Source organism: Bos javanicus, chromosome 1 (genome assembly GCF_032452875.1).
Source record: "Bos javanicus breed banteng chromosome 1, ARS-OSU_banteng_1.0, whole genome shotgun sequence".
In the NCBI taxonomy this organism is placed as follows: domain Eukaryota; kingdom Metazoa; phylum Chordata; class Mammalia; order Artiodactyla; family Bovidae; genus Bos; species Bos javanicus.
The window spans coordinates 144859928-144879465 of record NC_083868.1 but is presented as its reverse complement, the minus strand read 5'-3'; the positions used below and the strand labels follow the sequence as shown (position 1 = coordinate 144879465).

General features: G+C 46.6%; 1 protein-coding gene across 6 annotated transcripts in view; it reads right to left on the bottom strand.

The window, feature by feature from the left end:
• ADARB1 (adenosine deaminase RNA specific B1) overlaps positions 1–19538 on the bottom strand; it is a 116780-nt gene that overhangs the window by 16975 nt on the left and 80267 nt on the right. For 5 of the 6 annotated variants that reach the window (XM_061423483.1, XM_061423520.1, XM_061423488.1 and 2 more), the window contains 5 exons: positions 16836–16950; positions 15963–16131; positions 15204–15352; positions 13745–13913; positions 8440–8621 (listed from right to left, as the gene is read on the bottom strand). In XM_061423483.1, the coding sequence (XP_061279467.1) occupies positions 8440–8621; positions 13745–13913; positions 15204–15352; positions 15963–16131; positions 16836–16950 (784 nt within the window). Of the gene's footprint in view, positions 1–7867; positions 7961–8439; positions 8622–13744; positions 13914–15203; positions 15353–15962; positions 16132–16835; positions 16951–19538 lie in introns of all 6 variants that reach the window. The other variant, XR_009737558.1, reaches the window with a different exon arrangement.

Here is a 19538-nt window from a genome sequence, read left to right as displayed (position 1 = left end):
TTTAGAAACCATTTTGAGTTTATTTTTGGGTATGGTGTGAGGGTGTGTTCTAATTCACTGACTGCAGGCGGCTGTCCAGCTTTCCTAACACCACTTGCTGAAGAGACTGTCTTTTCTCTATTGTATATTCTTGCTTCCCTCCTCAAAGATTAATTGATTACAGGTGTGTGGGTTAGTTTCAGGGCTCTCTATTCTGTTCCACTGATCTATGCATCTCTTTTTGTGCCAATTCAACACTGTTTTGATTAATGTAGCTTTGTTGTATAGTCTGAAGTCAGGAAGCACGATTCCTCAAGTTTTATTCTTTTTTCTCAAGATTGTCTTGCCAATTCAGGGTCTTTTGTGGTTCCAGAGAATTTTAAGATTATTTGATCTAGATCCAGAAAATGTCATGGGCATTTTGATAGAGATTGCATTGTATCTGTAGCTGTCTTTGGATAGAATGGCCATTTTAATAATATTAATACTCCCAATCAAAGAGCATCACCCTCAATTTCCTTCATCAATGCTTTATAATTTTCAGGTCTTTCAGATCCTTGGTTAAGTTTATTTTTTTCTCCTTGATTTCTCCTAGAAGAAAATACTTCTAGGTATTTTATTCTTTTTGATGCATTTTAAATGGAATTCTTTTTCAATTTCCTCTTTCTGATACTTTATTATTAGTGTGTGTGCTGTGTGCTGCCAGGCTCCTCCGTCCATGGGGTTTCCAGGCAAGAAAACTGGAGTGGGTTGCCATGCCCTCCTGCAGGGGATCTTCCCAACCCGGGGACTGAAACCACACCTCTCATGTCTCCTGCACTGACAGGTGGGCTCCTCACTACCTGCACCGCCTGGGAAGTCACTGTCAGCGGGCGCCGAAGGATCGATGCTTCTGAACTAAGGTGTTGGAGAGACTCCTGAGAGTGCCTGGGCTGCGAGGAAACTGTGGTGTTGGGGAAGACTCCTGAGAGTGCCTGGACTGCAAGGAAACTGTGATGTTGGGGAAGACTCCTGAGAGTGCCTGGGACTGCAAGGAAACTGTGGTGTTGGGGAAGACTCCTGAGAGTGCCTGGGACTGCAGGGAGATCCAGCCAGTCCATTCTGAAGGAGATGGGCCCTGGGATTTCTTTGGAGGGAATGATGCTGAAGCTGAAACTCCAGTACTTTGGCCACCTCATGAGAAGAGTTGACTCATTGGAAAAGACTCTGATGCTGGGAGGGACTGGGGGCAGGAGAAGGGGACGACAGAGGATGAGATGGCTGGATGGCATCACAGACTCGATGGACGTGATTCTGAGTGAACTCCGGGAGTTGGTGATGGACAGGGAGGCCTAGCGTGCTGCGATTCATGGGGCCGCAAAGAGTGGGACACGACTGAGCAACTGAACTGAACTGATAGTAATCTTGGCTTCTGCAACCTTGCTGAATTCACTTATTAGTTATAATAGTATTTGGGTGGAGACTTTAGGGTTCTCTGTAGAGATTATCAGATCATCTGCAAACAGTGAGTTTTACCTCTTCCCTTCCAACCTAGGTACCTTCTATTTCTTTTTCTTGTCTGACTGCTGTGGCGAAGACTTCCAAAAGTGTATTAAATAGAAGTGGCAAGAGTATTTCCACTTGTGTTCTTTCTGAATTTAATAGGAAAGCTTTCAGCTTTTTACCATTATTATATTGGCTGTGGGTTTGGTGTAAATGGCCTTTATATAGTTGAGCTATGTTCCCTCTATGCTCACTTTAATGAAAGCTTTAATCATGAATGCACATTGAATTTTTTCAAATGCTTGAGTCTATTGAGATGATCATATGATTTTTATCTTTCATTTTGTTAATGTGGTATATATCACATTGACTGACATGTGAACATTAAACCATCCTTGTGACCCTAAAGTAAATCAATTTGACCATGATACATGACGGTCAAATTGCTGGATTTTAATGTATTGCTGGATTTGGCTTGCTAATATTTTGTTGGGGAATTTTCCATCTATATTCATCGAAGATATTGGCTCAAAGTTTTGTTTCTTTATAGCATCTTTGGTTTTAGCATCAGGGCAATGGTGGCCTCATAGAATCAGTTTGGGAGTGTTTCATCCTCTTCAATTTGGGGGAATAGTTTAAGAAGGATTCGTGGAAGTTCTCCTTTGTATGTTTGGTAGAATTCCCCTGTCAGGTCTTGAACTTTTGTTTGCTAGTTTTTTTTTCTAATTACAAATTCAATTTCACTTCTAGTGACTGGTCTATTCAAATTGTCTGTTTATTCTTGACTCCATCTCGCCAGGCTGTGTGCTTATAGAAATTTGTCCACTTCTTCTAGATTGTCCAATTTGTTGGCATATAACCATTCACAGTACTCTTATGATCTTTTGTATTTTTGTGGTATTTTTTGCCATTTCCCCTCTTTCACTTATCTTGTTTATTTGGATCCTCTCTCTTTTCTTCTTGATGAGTCTGACTAAAAGTTATCAACTTTGTGTGTCTGTACCAAAAAACCAGCTCTGGCTTTCGTTTATCTTTTCTATTGCTTTTTAAAAACTATGTTTAAATTTCTCTCTCTGATCTTTATTACTTCCTTCCTTCTGATTTTGGGCATCATTTGTTCTTTTTCTAAATTTTTAGATGGCAGCTTAAGTTGTTTACTTGAACTTTTTCTTCCTACCTGAGGAAGGGCTGTGTTGTCATGAATTTGCCTTTAGTGCTACTTTTGCTGCATGCCATATATTTTGGAAAGTTGTGTTCCATTTTCATTTATTTTCTGATTTCCTCTTTGATTTCATCACTGACCCATTGTTTTTTTAGTAGCATGTTGTTTTGTGTCCACAGATTTGTTTTCTGTTTCTCTATCAGTAGTTGATTTCTAGTTTCATACTACTATGGGCAGAAAAAAAATCTGATGTAATTTCTGCCCTCTAAGACTGCTGAAGTTCGTTGTGTGACGTAGTATGTAATCTATTCTGGAGAACATTCCATGTGCACTTAGAAGAATGCATGTTCTCCTGGTTTGGGACATAATGTCTTATAGATATCAATCAAGCCCAACCAGTCTAGTCTGTAATTTAAGACCGCCTCTGCCTCACTGATTTTCTTTCTGATCTGTCCACTGGTGTCAGTGGAAGGTTAAAGTCATCTATTATTGTATTGTTGTCAGTTTGCTCCTTTACACCTGTTAGTATTTGGTTTATAAATTTAGGTGCTCCTGTATATGTTAACATATTATTGACTGGGGGTTTTTTGCAGAAACTAATTCCTGTGGCTGGCAATTTGTTATATAAGTAAATATTGAAACACTCCAGTTAATAACATTCAGGTAACAAAAGGCGTATTATCTCTAGTCAATACGTGGTTAAAGAATGTTATATCTTCCTCTGGTATTGATTTCCTTTATCACTGTATAATGCCATTCTTTGTCTTTGTAAATAGTCTTTGTTTTAAAGTCTACTTTGTTTGATATGAGTATTGCTATCTCCTTTTTCTTGTTGTCTCTATTTATATATCTTTTTCCATCCCCTTTCTGTCTGTCTGTGTTTTACCCTGAAGTGAGTCTCTTGTAGGCAGCATATTGAAGGGTCTGTTTATTATCCAATTACCACCCTATGTCCTTTAATCAGAGTATTTAGTCCATCAACACTTAAAGTAATTACTGATATGTACGTTTTTATTGCCCTTTTGTTACTAGTTTTCCAGTTGTTTTCATAGTTCTTCTACGTTCTTTTCTTCTTTTTGCTTCTCCTGTCATGCTTTGGTGATTTTCTTTAGTAGTATGGCTGCAATCCATGGGGTCACAAAAGAGTGACTAAACAAAAGCAATGCTTAGGTTCCTTTCTTTTTGATTTTTGTGAGTCTATTGTAGCTTTTGGATTTGTTGTTACCTTGGGGTTCATATGTGTTGACCCATAATCATATCTACTAGGTGTACACTGATAAGTCATTTAAGTTCAAACACACTGAAAGAGCTACATTCTACACTCTCCTTCCCCACATTTTGTGTTTTTGATATCATATTTTACATCGTCCATGCTTATCCCTTTACTGTTTTATGCTGTCAATTATGGTTGAATATTTACTATATCTGATAACAATATAAGTTGTTTTACAAATAGTTAAATCAAGATTATATATACATTAAAATGTTTGTCATTCAGACAGATATTAGGGGTTCACACTAATTTCTAATTCCTCAGAACTGACAAATGGGTGTAAAACATTAACCAAGTTTGAATAAGGGGAAATGTTCGTTTCTTTGTGATTGATCTGTTTTGTTATGAATGGAAATTGTCATACTCTATGAGTTCTAAGCTGAAAAGCATGTCTGCCATTGGACAGAAATATGGGCATCATGATATATAACTCTATTCAGTGTCACTTCTTTTCCCATCAACTCGCTGTTAAAAGTTTATGAATATGCATACAAATAATATCAAAACTCACTATAAAATGCATTATTTAAGACAGTAGCATTTTAATCCATAACTTGCTATGGAAAATATAAATAAATAAGCCGTTTTTTTCATTTTTTTGTTTTCCTAATCAAATTACAATATTCCTGTACTTTATTTTTCACTGTTTATATAACTAAGTTACTACCTAAGGTAGAAGGCAGCACACCCTGCAAAGTCTTCACTATGTTAAGGTCAGATAATCAATTTCTTATCCCAAAAGACACAACTAATACAGTACAGAGAATTACCACTCAATATTAGCAGCTGCTTTTGTTAAGATGAGCTTTTATGGGGAATACTACAATAATGGAGTAGAAAGGAAACAGAATTTCATGTATCTCTATCTGTGAATTCTGTGAAAGCCCCACAGGTTGTTTTTTTTTTTTTTAACTTATCATTTATTTTTAATACACATAACACGTATCTATTCTTCTTTAAATTATTTTCCCAATTAGGCCATTACAGAATATGGAGCAGAGTTCCTTGTGCTATACAGTGGGTCCTTGTTGGTTATCCATTTTAAATGTAACAGTGTATATACATGTCCACTCCAAACTCCCTAACTATCCTTTCCCCCCACTTCCTCCTTGGTAACCACATGTTCATTCTCAGTCTGTGAGTCTGTTTTGTAAATAAGTCCGTTTGTGTCGTTTCTTTTTGAAGTCCACAAAAGCAGTATCATATCACTTCTCCTCCTTTGTCTGGCTACTGCACTCAGATGACAATCTCTAGATCCAGCCATGTTGCTGTAAATGGCGCTATTTCATTCTTTTTACGGCTGAGTAACATTCCACCACGTCTTCTTTATCCATTCATCTGTCGATGGACATTTAGGTTGCCTCCATACCTTAGCGACTGTAAACAGTGCTGCTGTGAATGCTGGGGGTGCATGTGTCTATTTTCCTTTACGGTTTATCGTAGTCATAGTTGCTTTTATATTTTTTCAGTCATTTAATTACATACTGGATTATTTAAGTGATCGTCTTACTCCATATTTGCCTTCCTAATGGGATTTTCTCTTTCCTATATTTTCTTATTTCTTTTCCCATTTAGAGAAAGCCCTTCAATAATTCCTTTAGGGTACATTCGGTACTGCTGGAATTCTAGTTTTTGCTTGTCTGAGAAATTCTTCATCTCCTCTTCTATTCTAATCTTGCTGGGAAGCATATCCTGGGTTGTATGTTCTTCCCTTTCAGCCCTGTGAATATCCTGTGCCACTCTTTTCTGGCTGCCGATAGCCTTACCAGGAATCTCATGTAACCAACTCCTTGTTTTTCTCTTGTTGCCTTAAGAATTCTTTAGCTTTTGCCAATTTAATGATGTGTTGGTGTGGGTTTGATTGGGTTCATCTTGTTCGGGACTTTTTGTGCTTCCTGTACCTGGATATCTGTTTCCTTCTTTACGTTTGAAAAGTTTTCAGCCATAATTTCCTTGAATACACTTTTTAACCCTCCTTCTCCTTCTAGAACTCCTACAACATGAATGCTGGCACATTTGACGTTACCCCAGAGACCCCATATGTCCCACTCGTTTTTGTTTTGTTTTGTTGTCTTTCTGTCTGCTGCTCTGGTTGGGTGAGTTCCATTACTCTCTCTTGTGGACCATTTCTGTGTTCTCCTGGGTCATTCTGTCTATTATCCATGGCTTCTAGAGTGCTATTTAATTTCAGATATTGAATCATCTATTTCTGATTGGGGCTTCATTAAATTTTCCATTTCCTGTGCTTTTGTTCAGGCGGTAGGTGAGCCCCACATGCTCACCCCACCACCCTGTGCTCTTTCTCTGTGTGTTACTGTTTTGTGACACTGTTGGCAGTGAGATCGGCATAGTGGGTCTCACCCCACGGCCCCGGGCATCCTGGCTGTGACCACGACAGTCAAGCCTCTTGGTCTTCCTCGCTGAGTTCTCTCAGTGTGCCTGACAGCAAGCGGGGCCAGGGAGAGACTCAGACCTGGGGGCCAGTGGAGGAGAGCCAGCAGCCAGAGCTGCCCTGCACTTGCAGGGGCTGGATTTGAAACTAATCTGAAAAGGAGAGACAAGAGCATTCAGAAGGATGGGAACGCGCATCACGCGAGTGCCCAAGGCAAAGGTTCACCTCCAGGAAGTTCTTTCTTAAACACACACTTTTCATGCTGAAATTAAAGTAAAATTCTCATTTTTAACCTCGACGGCATTTTCAAACACAGTCTGCTGATAAACCTTTTAATAAGTCCATCTAGATCTGCTCCAGTTTCCAGGGAACCTCATTCAGTCACCTCAACCTTTCTCTGTGTGGCATTCAGGTCCGTTTCTCTTGCTCCCTGCAGACACTACCGTTCTCTCATGGCTGTTACACGGCTTTCTCGTTCCAACATGGGAATGACCTGCGATAAACTATGAGGTGAAAAAGAGCAACGAACAGGGCATGACCTGCTAGGCACATAGCCGTGCACCAGGTGTGCGCAGCAGGAGGACTGGGAGGGGACAGCCCAGGTGGACCTGGCCACTCACTGACTGTGGGGACTCCCTGTGAGCAAGCTGAGGGTGGTGCCATGGGCCCGTTTGAAAGGAGTGTGACCTCCTGCGTTACTGAGACACCGACACCCTCTCCTCCAGATTTCTCCTGTTTGAATCCTTTTGTCTGTGAAGATGCCCTGCGTGGTGTCTGTGGGCCTCAGGGCAATACTGGGGAGGAAGAGGGAAGAACAGGTCTTCCTTATTTGTAAGTTCACGTTTCTAACAAACATACGTGGTGAAACACTGTTCTCCAGCAGGTGCTCATAGATCCAGACGCACTCTGTACACAGACGACGTGATCAAAGCACACCGGACTTCATGGGTGAGCAAGCCGGTCAGTGCCCAGGACTCCTTCAGCAGGTGGTGGAGCAACACACCCAGAGCCACCCAACTGGGCACTGGGCAGCGGTGACTCCCGAGGAGCCCCCGGCACCACGCCTCTCACATATGATGTTCTCAGTGGCTGCGAACACTCTAGACAAGTGACAGCTGATTGAATCAAAGCATGCTTGCCCCACACACAAAGCACAGACCGGACAAGGAAAACTGTTTTCTGACTCGTGTGAGATTCACACCCAAACACACATCCAAGTACACCTGCTTCACATCTACCAGTGTACGTTCAACGGGAGGGACGCTACAATTTCAACTTACCATCAGATTTTATCCGTCTACTTTTATCTTTTTTCTCCTAAGAAGATAACGGTTTACAGTAGAGAGCTGTGAAACTGAATTTGGAGCAACTTTTTCTCCATTCCCGTGTGATCCATGTGCTCTAAGAGACATGCTTTCAAACAAAGCTCCACGTTGCTTTTCTCAGTTAGAGATGGGCTAGTAGCAAGACCACAGACCACGGCAAAACACACACACCAAGAGGCATTCTAGTTCACGGTTAGGGTTTTAGTTCTAGCTTTAAAAGTAGGTAAAGCGAGATTTCCAAAGGATAAAAATACCTTAACTGTGTCCTTTTAAGTAAAGGTGAACTGAGAAGTTAGGGCCCTTGAATTCAAAAGCTCTTGTTCACTTTACTGCTAGCCACTGACATTCTAGAAGAAAAACAATAAACAACCAGTAACCCAGGGCGCACTAGGCAGGTGCACGTCCCACTGAGAGACACCACTGCCTGCCACGGGCACACAGCCTGCAGCTGTGTGCTCCTGCAGAGCTCGTCTCTGTGGCCGTGAATCCTCTGTGGGCTGGCCTAGCATCATCTTGGGCAGCTGAGGCCTGTGGAGCTTCACGGCTCCTGCAAGCCTCTACAGTGGACGCAGGACTCAGCAGCACAAGTACGGGTGAGAAGAAAGCCCGTAGGTGCCGCGTCTGGGCTCTAATTTCCCTGTAAATGGCGAGGTTTTCAACTGGCAAGAGAGGGGAACCTCGAGGGACCCACTTAAACGACCCATCCATTGCCTCCGCCCCTTTTGAATGGCCCAACACTCCCTGCCACCCCCCACCTCAGTGCAGCCCCCACTGGTGTGTTACTCGTGAGACCTGCACGCTGCAGTCAGGAAGGGGGGGTACTTGCCACTGAGCAGAGGCTTGTTGAGGGTGTACAGCGGGGGCAGGTCCTCGATGTTGGAGATGCGCTGGTACATGGCCCTGGAGAGGTGGTCCCCGTGGTACAGGCTGCCCAGAATGATGCTGGAGAAGTAAATGGGCTCCACGAAGATGCTGAGCAGGGACCCCTGGATGCCCACCACATTCCACCTGGAGGCAGAGGAAGAGGCACTCAGCGTGGGGTCCCTTTGGCCTGGGCCCTCCATAGCACCATGCTCACGTGGGCATACTGCTCATTCCATACAAGTGTTAACCAATTTAAAAGGCAGTTAAATAACTGACTTGGGTTCCCTGGTGGCTGAGCTGGTTAAGAATCTGCCTGCAATGCGGGAGGCCTGGGTTCGATCTCTGGGTTGGGAAGACCTGCTAGAGAAGGGAACGGCTATCCACTCCACTATTCTGGCCTAGAGAATTCCACAGACTGCATAGTCCATGGGGTCGCAAAGAGTCGGACACAACTGAACGACTTTCACTAAATAACTGACTTAGTTTAAAATTCTAAAGAGAAAAATCTACTTAATTATTTTATGCTGGAACGATCTTTTGCCTCCATGTTTCCCAAGATGACACATTTACTGAAGATTAGTTCTAAAAAGATATCGAGCCACGTTTCTTGTGAGAAAAATCAAAAGAAAAAATAAACCTTTATTTCATTACTTCTAATAAATAAAAAACGGCAGCTCCAGAAGGACGGAAACTGGTCTCTTCCTGCTCCCTGGTAGCGGCATCGACCGTTCTGACCCCGCATTTGGTGTGGGTGAGGTCACAGCACCAACCCTCCATGGCTTCGTCTCAGTGCCAACTCGAACATGGCCTCACCGCTCTGAGCCCCACAGACAGCAGGAAAGCAGCCCTCCATGGCCTCAGGGGTCCATGTCCCAGCACCCAGGGGGCAAAGCTCACTGGCTCCAGGGGTCTTCTCCCTCACACCCCTTCCCCGAGCCAGCAGCATGGGCATCCTCTGCTCCCTGCGGAGCTCCAGCCCTCAGCCAAGGGTCCCCAGTGCCCCCACCTTGGTCTGTGCAAAGTCCTTCTCTCAGCTGCCACTGGAGCCCACCAGGTGCCCCCTCTGCTGAACCCCTGCAGACCTTACCATCTGTCCCCTACCTTCTCCCATCAACAGGCTCTAAGCGGGAGGGATTCGTCTGTTTAGCATACTAAAACATCCCAGCATTTAGGGACCTGGCCTCACAGCTCAGTGTGCGCTGACTGGACAAATCCTCGGCTCCCCCAACCCTCTAAGAAGGAAATTAGAGCACAGGGTTCCTCCTATCTAGCAAGGAACAATAGGGAAGGATTCAGTGCACACAAAACCCACAGGGAGCCCTTTCTTATGTAAATCAGAGTCTTGTCAGGGGGGTTAGGCCCCATTAAGCTGAATTCAGCCTCCTGGGGCAAACTTGAAAACCCTGCTCTTGCAGAAACTTATACGAGTTACAAGTCATTAATTTTGAACACATGCTTCGCAGGCGAATCCTAGGCCCTGATTGCTCCACGGAGGCCCTGGTGGGAAGTGGTCCACCCACTAGGCTCAGCTCCCCTGGGCGAGCCTCACGGGGAACACGGAGGCGCCGACTTTACCAGCAGCAAACACTCGTGGGATGTGTGCCGTACAAGCCCACCGCCCCCAGCAAACCCCTGTGAAAACTGGCTGTCCCCGTGACCCCACAGTCTCCCCACGGCAGGGGGGCTCACAGCCGATGCCCCTGGCCCCCTCTGTGTCTGGGGGAGGGGGAGGAGGCGGTGGTGGGGGACAGGGCTCTGCATGGTCGTGCACACTGCTGCCCTCAGGCAGGTGGTCTTTGCTTTCTCCCCAGCTCTGCGTGGAACACAGGCTGTGCTACCCCCTCCCATGGCCCAGTCAACAGAGTTCACTCAGAGGTGAGAGCCCCGGGGACCCCTCACCGCCACCCCCCGACTGTGGTCTCACCCGAAGCCCACCCACTGCCCTGACCCCTCTGGAACCGGAACCATCTGTGGGAGGCAGCCCTGCCCTCTGTGAGACCCAGGCCAGCCCCCCAGACCCTGTTCATGGTGACCACGTGACTGCCAGAGGCAGGGGCAGCCCTCCAGGGGCACCAAAGATCGATCAGAGGGTGGGAGCTCAGCCCCGCCCCCACTTCCGGGGTTGAGTGAATCACCAAAGACCAAGGATTTAATCATCTGCAGGGAGATTCCAGAGGACAGGGCTGGGAGTGTCCTCCATCCACGCCCTGCTGCCTTAACCACTCAGCGAGACTTTTTCACTTGAGTGTCAAGAGCTGTGAAAAATGATGAGATTTTGATCGAAGTTATAGATTTGGAAGAAAATTAAACTGTTAGAAATAATATTGGATTTGGCATATACATGCATGTTTTAGATTAGAAGACGGCCCCCGTCATTTTGTTTCCCTTCCTGGCTTGGTCTGGGGATACGGGATGAGCTGGGGTCCTTCCCCACCTTCCTGATCTGTAGAAATGACTGTATGTATGAAGAGGATACCTCCCCAGAATGCAGAGAACTCACTCAACGGTCTCCTGCAAGAGCTGCATCCTCTTTCTCTGCAGCCACCTCTTTGATTTTCTCCAATTTATTTACTTCTTGGGAGTGAGGGCGTGATTGGTTTACTTTTTCTTAATATATTTGGAATTCCATTCAAATTTCTTACACATGCTTGACTCAATTTTAGGAACATACACATTTCTACAAAGCTTTTATGTCATCTCGGTTTTAATGGTGTCTGTAACTCTCACTGCAGCCAGATGCGCACGTGTCCATTCCTACTAGATCCTGACACCCTTTCCTCCTCCCCTGACTTGGCTGCACCCTTTGTCTTGGTCAGACTTCCAGAGGTCTGCCAATTTTATTACCTTTTTCAAAGCAGCACTCTGGGTTTCTGACTGTTCGCTGCTCATCACTGCTGCATCGAGTACTAATGTCTGCTCTGTGTCCTTCCCTCCCTTCTGAGAATTTGGACTTGCTCTCTTGTTCTCAGCTGTGGTGTTTTATGTCGTTCACTTACGACCATCTCTGAACTTCCCCTGCAATTTCTTCTGTGAGTTGCTGAGGCTTGATGGACACACAGTGCCCTGCCTGGTGTTAGAGCACAGAATTTGGGGAGTCCTAGCATGTAAACACCTTCCTTGAACGGGAAGATCCCCTGGAGAAGGAAATGGCAACCCACTCCAGTATTCTTGCCTGAAGAATACCATGGACAGAGGAGCCTGGAAGGCTACAGTCCATGGGGTTGCAGAGAGTCAGACACGACTTAGCAACTAAACAACAAAACCCCCACTCCCAGCTCTCTAGTCTCCTCCCCCCTTGCTCCAGGCCTTCCTCTTCCCCCTCCTGCTCTGCCCCATCCCTGGGCCACCACTGACCTGCTTCTGTCACATTCTAGAAATCTACAGCAATGGAATCACATGGTAAGCACTCCTTTGGTTCCTGGCATGCTGCACAGTTCTTCTGCGATGTGTCCACGTACCACTGACTGAACATGACAGCTTATTCTGTCCCTTGCCTGAGCAGTGCCCCGAGGCACAGATACCCCCATTTAATCCTGTTTAAAGACTGACAGCCTTTTGAGCTGCTCCCAGACATGGAGAAGCTGCTTCAATCGCTCCAGGTGAGTCTGCATGGACAGTGCTTCCATTTCTCTTGGGAAACAGGAGTAAAGTGGAGGGAACACAGGCCAGAAACGCCTTTAACATCTAAGACACAGGTGAGCTGTCCTCACAGTTGGCTGCATTGTCTGTTCCCAGCCTGGGAGGATGACACTCCAGGGCCTGGGGTCCCCACCGTACCCGACAGGGCTCTAACCCTGGAGTGAAGAATGTGCCCTCATAGCTCTCTGTACGTCCCCGTGATTAACGAGCTTCTCATGTGCTAATCTGACATCTTTTTTGGTGAAGTGTCCATTAAAATATTTTGCCCATTTTAAAAACTGTTTTTCCCCCTTGTTGGTTTCATAAGCCTTTGTATAGTGTGGATCTAAGTCCTTTATTAGATGTACGATGTGTAAATATTTTCTTCCAGTTGGTGACTTTATTTCTCATTCTTTTAACAGAGTCTTTCAGAGAAGCAATTTTTAATTTGATGATGTCTAACACCATTTTTTTCCTCTCAAGGAGTGTGCTTCTGGTGTTGCATCTCAGTGGCCAAGATTTTCTCCTCTTTTCTTCTATAACTTTTATGCATTTAGGTCTATGACACATTTTCAGTTAACTTTTGTATATGGTGCAAAATATGAAGTTCACTTCCTTGTTTTTACATAGGGATGTTCAGTTGTCCCAGCATCATTTGTTAAAAACACTATTCTTTCTCTACTGAACTGGCTTTGAACCTTGATCAAAAATCAGCTGTGACCAACAATGAACTTGTGGAACTTGAGTTTAAAACACAACACTGTTTACATTAACACCTCCCAAAATTAAATACAGGTACAGATCTAACAAAAATACAAGACCTGTACATGGAAAACTATAAAACCGACAAAAGAATCAAAGAATTAAGTGAACAGAGAGATAGCCCATGTTCATGGAGAGGAAGACTCGATTCTTTCCAACCTGAGCTACAGACTCAGCACAAACCCATCAAGACTCTAGCACAGTATTCTGCAGATGCTGACAAACTGATTCCAAAGTTTACATAAGGGGCAGAAGGCCAGAAGAGCCCACACAACACAGGAGAACCAAGTTGGAGGACTCACTATCCGACCTCAAGACCTACTACGAAGCTACAGTAACTGAGCTTGTGATTTATCAGAAAAGTACAGTTGGTCACTCAGATGATCAGAAATATATTTTTCTTATATATGTTTGGTCTTCTTCTGGGGTTCCTGGCTCACAGCTCCCAGGCCCTGGGAACTCTCTAAGTGATTAACCATAAGGTGTCTATGTTAATGAGGTAGATTGCGTCACCTACCCGAGGACAGGGGCTGGTTGGCTGTGGAGCCAAATACTGATTACATACAGTGGGAACTTTCAGCCCCATCCTCTTGACCTCCCGGTAGGGGACAGCGGCTGGAGGTTGAGTTCCCATACCAACAGCCATGATTTTTAATCAATGGTGCCTTTGTAGTGAAGCTTCCGTAAGAACCCAAAAGGACCTGGCTTCAGAGCCTCTGTCCACAGAGACCCCACCTCTCCTCTCAAGGTGGCCCTGAAGCACCTTTAAAACCTGAGTCCTTCAGTGAATCTGTGGGACACATGCCCAGGTGTCCCTGGAAACACCCCAGGGCACCCAGGCGTGCAGGGGCGGGGACGGGCCCAGGCACGTGTCCGAGGGGACTTACCTGGCCATCTTGTCGCTGCAGGACATGGTGAGCAGCCGCTCCCCCTGCAGCACCCCGTCCCACGTCTGGACGCTGGCGTTGGAGCGAACAGGGATGGTGCCCTCACCAGACTCTATCTTCGTCCGCAGCTGTCCACGGGCTTTTCGGTTCGGATGTCTGTCTGCTGGCTCTAAGACAGAGACACAAGGTTCTCTGGAGACGGTCTGCCGGTCGACCACCTATTTAACTCACCAGAAAGCATGTCTAACAACACTCTGTCAATTCAAAATATGGTTCTCACACGCACGTGTGCATGTGTTCATTCTACATGCACCCAAGACATGTGCGTATGATGCAAGCACAAAAAGTTGAACAGGAGGATACAATACAAACCAAATTCACAAAAGTGGTTTCCTTGGTGGTTGGGAGAAAAGAGGGCCTCCATTTTAACCAACTGATGTATTTCTAGGATTAGAAACTAGCTGAAGCAGACAGAACACAAGGCTGACATTTGCGAATTCTAGGTGATGGATATTAGAGTATTTGCTATATTTCTCTGCTGCATATTTAAATTTTCAAAAATAAATCTATAGGGATGTGGAAATAAATCCATAGGAAACATTCACAAACACCCAGAGGTTTTTTACATGAATACATTGATTTAAATGTTATTTTTTATGTTTTAAAAATATTCGGCAATTTCTAACAGTGCATATTTGTTACTTAAAAAATTTTTTTTATAATTTTGTCTTTTCTTTTTAAAAATTCTTGTTTATCTGTGCTGGGTCTTCTTTGTGGAATGCAGGATCTTAGATCTTAGTTGCAGCATGCGGGATCTTTAATCACAGCATGTGGGATCTAGTTCCCTGACCAGGATTGAACCCAGGCCCCCTGCATTGGTATTGAGAAGTCTTAGCCAGGGTGACCCCACATGTTGCTTTTATAATCAATAAAAATAATGTAATCAAATGTTCTATTTGGAACAAATAATGCTTAAGCTTGTGAGCAGGGTTGTGGATACAAATTACTATGAAACAAGAGCAGGAACAAGAATGAGAGCAACACAGAGGTCAGAGAGAGGCCGTCCTGCCCACCGACACCTGCTTCTGAGACTTAGTCACACTCTCGTGATATCACAACCCACCAGAAACATGGACCACGGCATGCATTTCCAATCTAGAGATGCGTGTCATCCAAATTCAAAATCTGAACACAATTTTAATATCCTCACTGTATTCTAATTTCTTGTTTGAATCCACATCTTCATTCATTAAAAATTTCAAATTACTAATTGAGAAGAAAACTTCATGTTTTTATACATCCCTATCAGATCCACAACCAAGGTGGAAATTTTTGAAGAAGAAACGATATTAAAAAAAAAAAAAAAACGATATTAATACAGGTTTGTCCTTTTCTCTGTTACAACACAGTCATGAACTTTCTTGGGAAGTGGCGGCTGCTGCTGAGCCTGGCATGGTACCTTCCAGGATGGGTTCATGTGGTGAGAAGATCCTGGCGTCCCCACAGGGGGAGGTGCTGATGTACAGGTGGAACTGGACATTCTCCTTCAGCTTGAAGCCGCCCCGCTCGGACTTCTCAAAGATGGATCTCTTTTGATCATCTTTGCTACTGAAAGGAGTAAGTTGCAAACATAAACCTTAAAGCTGAACACAATCAAAATTCAGTCTCTCATAGCTTATGATGATTTTCAAAGGCCAGTGTTTTCAACAGGGTAAGATAAGCTTGCACTGGGGTATTTACTTGACATGTTTATGATAATTAGCACAGTTCCTGCCTGCTCACCAATGAGACAGGTCATCAGCACACAAGTAACCCCGTTCTCTTCATTTACAACCTCAGAACAGAAAGGCTGTGAGTAGGACATGGCCTGGAGCAGGAAGCAGTCAGACTCACAGTCAGCTGTCCGGGCATGGTGACCTCCCCAGCACTTATTCCTGTATAAAGCAAAAGCCTGGCATCTGGAGCACAGACATGACCCCTCTGACTGCACGTGTGGCGGGTATGTACATGGGCATGTGCGTTATATAACTCAGCCAACTCTACTTGACAGCCTGAGCTTCAAGGGCAAAAGGGTTCCCAACCTGTAACCCAGAAAGTTACTATGCTGAGAATTTTTCAGTGATGACAGACACAGTGAAAAGGATGCAATACACTTTGATTGGAGGAAAATTTTTTTTATGGAAAACAGCTTCCTTCCCCCATTTCCTCAGACACTCACTTTAAGTAAATCTCAAGCTGCGTGTAGAGGAACCTCAGCAGGGACCTGCGGGCTATGATCTCCGCGTGGCAGTCGTTAAGTGCGAGCCCACGGTCGCTCATGTACTCGCCGTTGATGCACTTTGTTCCCGTGGAGATGCTGATCACCTTGGCGTCTTTCACATCTGTGCCTGGAACACAGGAGAAACCGTCTCGAGATTCCTCCCAGGAATCGGCTCAGCCAGCTGGGCTGAGCGGATACTCCAAGAAGAGAGGGCCCCAAGACAGCCTCAGACCCGGCCCTCAGGAGCTGAAGGTCCTCTGGCCGCCCCAGGGACACAGGCACTGGCCGTGGTTGTGGTTTCTGCTCCCAGGAGTGGTCCATGTAGACACTGCTCAGAGGGCTCACTTCTGGAAGGTGGAAGAGGACTTGGGGAGGGATCCCGTCACAGCTGGGAACTTAGGGGCAAATTTAGCTGGGTTTCTGTTGCCGTCCCGAGGGTGCTTCCCCCACGGAGTCCCTACGCTTGCGGAAGCCTTCTCTCTCGGGGAAGGGAACAGTGACGTGAACTGACACACCAGAGATGGCTACTCTCAGTGAAGTAAAAACCAACAGGTCTCCTGCATTTCCCAGACTCACTCGAGAGGATTCATGTAAGATTACTGGAATCAAATACTAATACAGGATGCTTTCTCCAAACAAAACACTCAGGTTAAACAGATGAAATGGTGGGGGAAAAAACATAAGTGCAGCTCCTCCAGTTGCACACAGCAGACATTCTGAAGGAGAACGAAAAAGTAGCCTTCTGCTCCTGTCAGAGACTTCTGTACACTGAGAGTGTGTCTTCTTCATTAAGTGTGAGAACACGTAGTGGACACACACCGACACGGTTACCTGTTGTCATGACGATTCCAGCAAGGACCTTCCTGCGCGCGTGGGGGGAGGCGAAGCTGTCTGTCAGGTCCCCAAACTTATCCAGCACCAGGCGGGCCACGGCATCGGCCAGGACCTGAGGACCAAGAGGGGGTCAGCGCCCTCTGGGGTTACGTTCTGGGGCCTCTTCTCTGAGCCACACGGTAGGTCTGGCAAATGAGCATGTGAGTGTGTGCGTGTGCGCAGGCACGCACACGTGTGCATGTGCAGTTTTGCCTCCAAGACATTTCTTGGAACCAGGCACCCAAGGGGCATACGAGGGTCTCTACGGACAGGATGGCAGGAGCCCAGCCATGTGGGAGCTGCATAGAGCAGCTAAGGCCTCCCATCCCAGCCCTGTCTCCGGGGGAACCCAGGCCCAGGGAGGCAAGATCACTTCCCTGCCTCCCTCTGTGGCTTGGAGCCAGAGCTCCGAGTCCTGCAGCCACACTCCCCAAGCAATAGGGCTTCTGGAGGAAGTAAGAGCACAGGAGGGAGGCCAGAACAGCCCTGCAGGGGCCACGCAAGATGGAAAGGGGAGTCAGAAGGGAAACCGTATCTCAGCACCTCCCTCCCAAGGCACCAGTCCACCTGCGCCTGTTACCTCCACATCTGAGACCAGAGAGCAGCACTGCTCAGAGCCCCACAGGCGAGGGCTCTGTCCCCTAGCTGGGACGACAGGGGAGGGCTGCAAGGCTACTTGCGCAAAGCGCTGGTCGCATCTGGGGGGTGCGCAGCACTGCACTTGGGGGCAAACGGCTTCGAGAGTGTGGATCTGGTCCTCCTTCTACAGCATGGACTGAGGGACCCCCTGTGTTCTGGGAACAATGCCTGATGGGAAGGGGTTCAAGGAGTCACGTGGGACCCACGTCCCAGCAGCTCACACCTGTCTCGAGTCCCCAGCTAAGCCCTCAATGAAACACTCCTGAATAGGCAGAAGAGCCATCATCCTCAATGGCAGCTTATCTGGAAAGAACAGTCGTCAGGTCACTGCCCCATCCTCACACCAGCAACGAGCCCCAGAAGATGGTGCTCACGGCCAAGTAGGAGGGGAACAGGAGAGTGGGGACAGGGCCAGGACCCCACCCTGCACCCTCGGAAAAGGAGCAAGGCTATGTGTGAGCACAAGAAAGGCAGCAAGACCTCGGACAGGACAGGACGTGGAGGGAATGTGAGCGAGAGGAGACAGCGGCCCCCCTACAGGGTGAGGAGCTCCAGACAGGCGGACGCAGAGTCTGGGCTCCTGCCACGCCTCTGCCTGGGCAGTCCCCCACCCACCATCCCCCTCACACACTGGCATGAAGCCCCTCCCTCCAGCTTTGGGGCGGACAAGGTCACACAGCAAGCACGCTCTCACGGTCAGTGGGGACTGGGTGGGCTCCTGGGACACCTTGCTTGGGCCACGTCCATCAGGTTCATGGGTAGCCCTGTGCTCACCACGTGGGCAGCACCATCTGACTTTATAAACTCTCAATGCCCCATGAAGGCAACATGGAAGCAACAAGTCCCTGGGACCAGGGACGGCACCCCCACATCCTTCAGGGTGACCCCAGGAAGCCAGCAAGACACCTCACTCCCAGAGTGTATGTCTGGAAAAGGCCATTGAGTCCAGAAATGACGCTAAGAGGACCGACTCTGAAGGCCGCCCACAGGTCCTCCCAGGAGGGCATGACTGCATCCTTGGGTACCGCTTGAGGGCAGGGAGCCACCGTGGGGCCCCTGGAAGCAGTGGGGGCTTGGGGGGAGACAGTTCACCTCACCAGACCCAGCTGGCCTGGGCCACAGAGGCAGCTGGGCAGGGCTGAGGAGGCCCCTCCCAAGCCAGCAGCTCTAGTCACTGCTCCCCACAGCTGTCACGGCCAGGACAGAAGCAGGCTGCCAGTGCACATGCACGTATGCATGCACACGCATCCCTCCCTCCACAGGTGACTCCATGCAGCTTCCAACGACCCCAGTCTCCCTACACGACTGCCAACACTAGAGGACGGCGCACGTCACGAGTCGCCGCGACCACAGCGTGGAGGAAGCTTGGCTGGAAAGACTGCATCAAATGCTCAACTGGAAAAGAAAGTCCCTCGGGAGCTGGTGCCCCTGATGTGTGCAATGATGAATGGACCAATAGTCTTTATAAATCATATAACAAGAGGCTAATACAGGAAGCAGTTACTTGGCTCATTTTTAAAAAAAAAACAGTAATATACTTTGAATATATTACTTTACATTGAGGCTGTATTGGTTGTTTTCAGCAAAAATAAATAAATAAAGTTCCTCCTTTCACAGCTGAGAACTACTGGTCCTCAAGAGTCCCCCAAAGGCTGGACAGGGGTGGGTTTTCCTGAGGGAGTGCAGGCTTCCTGTCAACCTGGGCTCCTCCATACCTTCTCATCACATCAATGTGTATTTTATCCTCAAACTGAATCATATGATAGAAAGCATTAGAGAACAGGGTGAGACTTTCTCCCTGAAATAAACATCTTCACAATAGACCAGAAAGATGTTGGATTTCCATGAAAAGCAGCAATAAATAACCAAACAGTTCTAGGGTGTTGAGATAACTAAGTATTTCTCCTTCACTCTCCTCAGAGCCCCCCGTGATATGTCCCCTCTTCACCCTGAGATGACCCCTCACCTTCTTGTGAGATGACCCCTCACCTTCTTGTGAGATGACATCACCCTTCACAATGA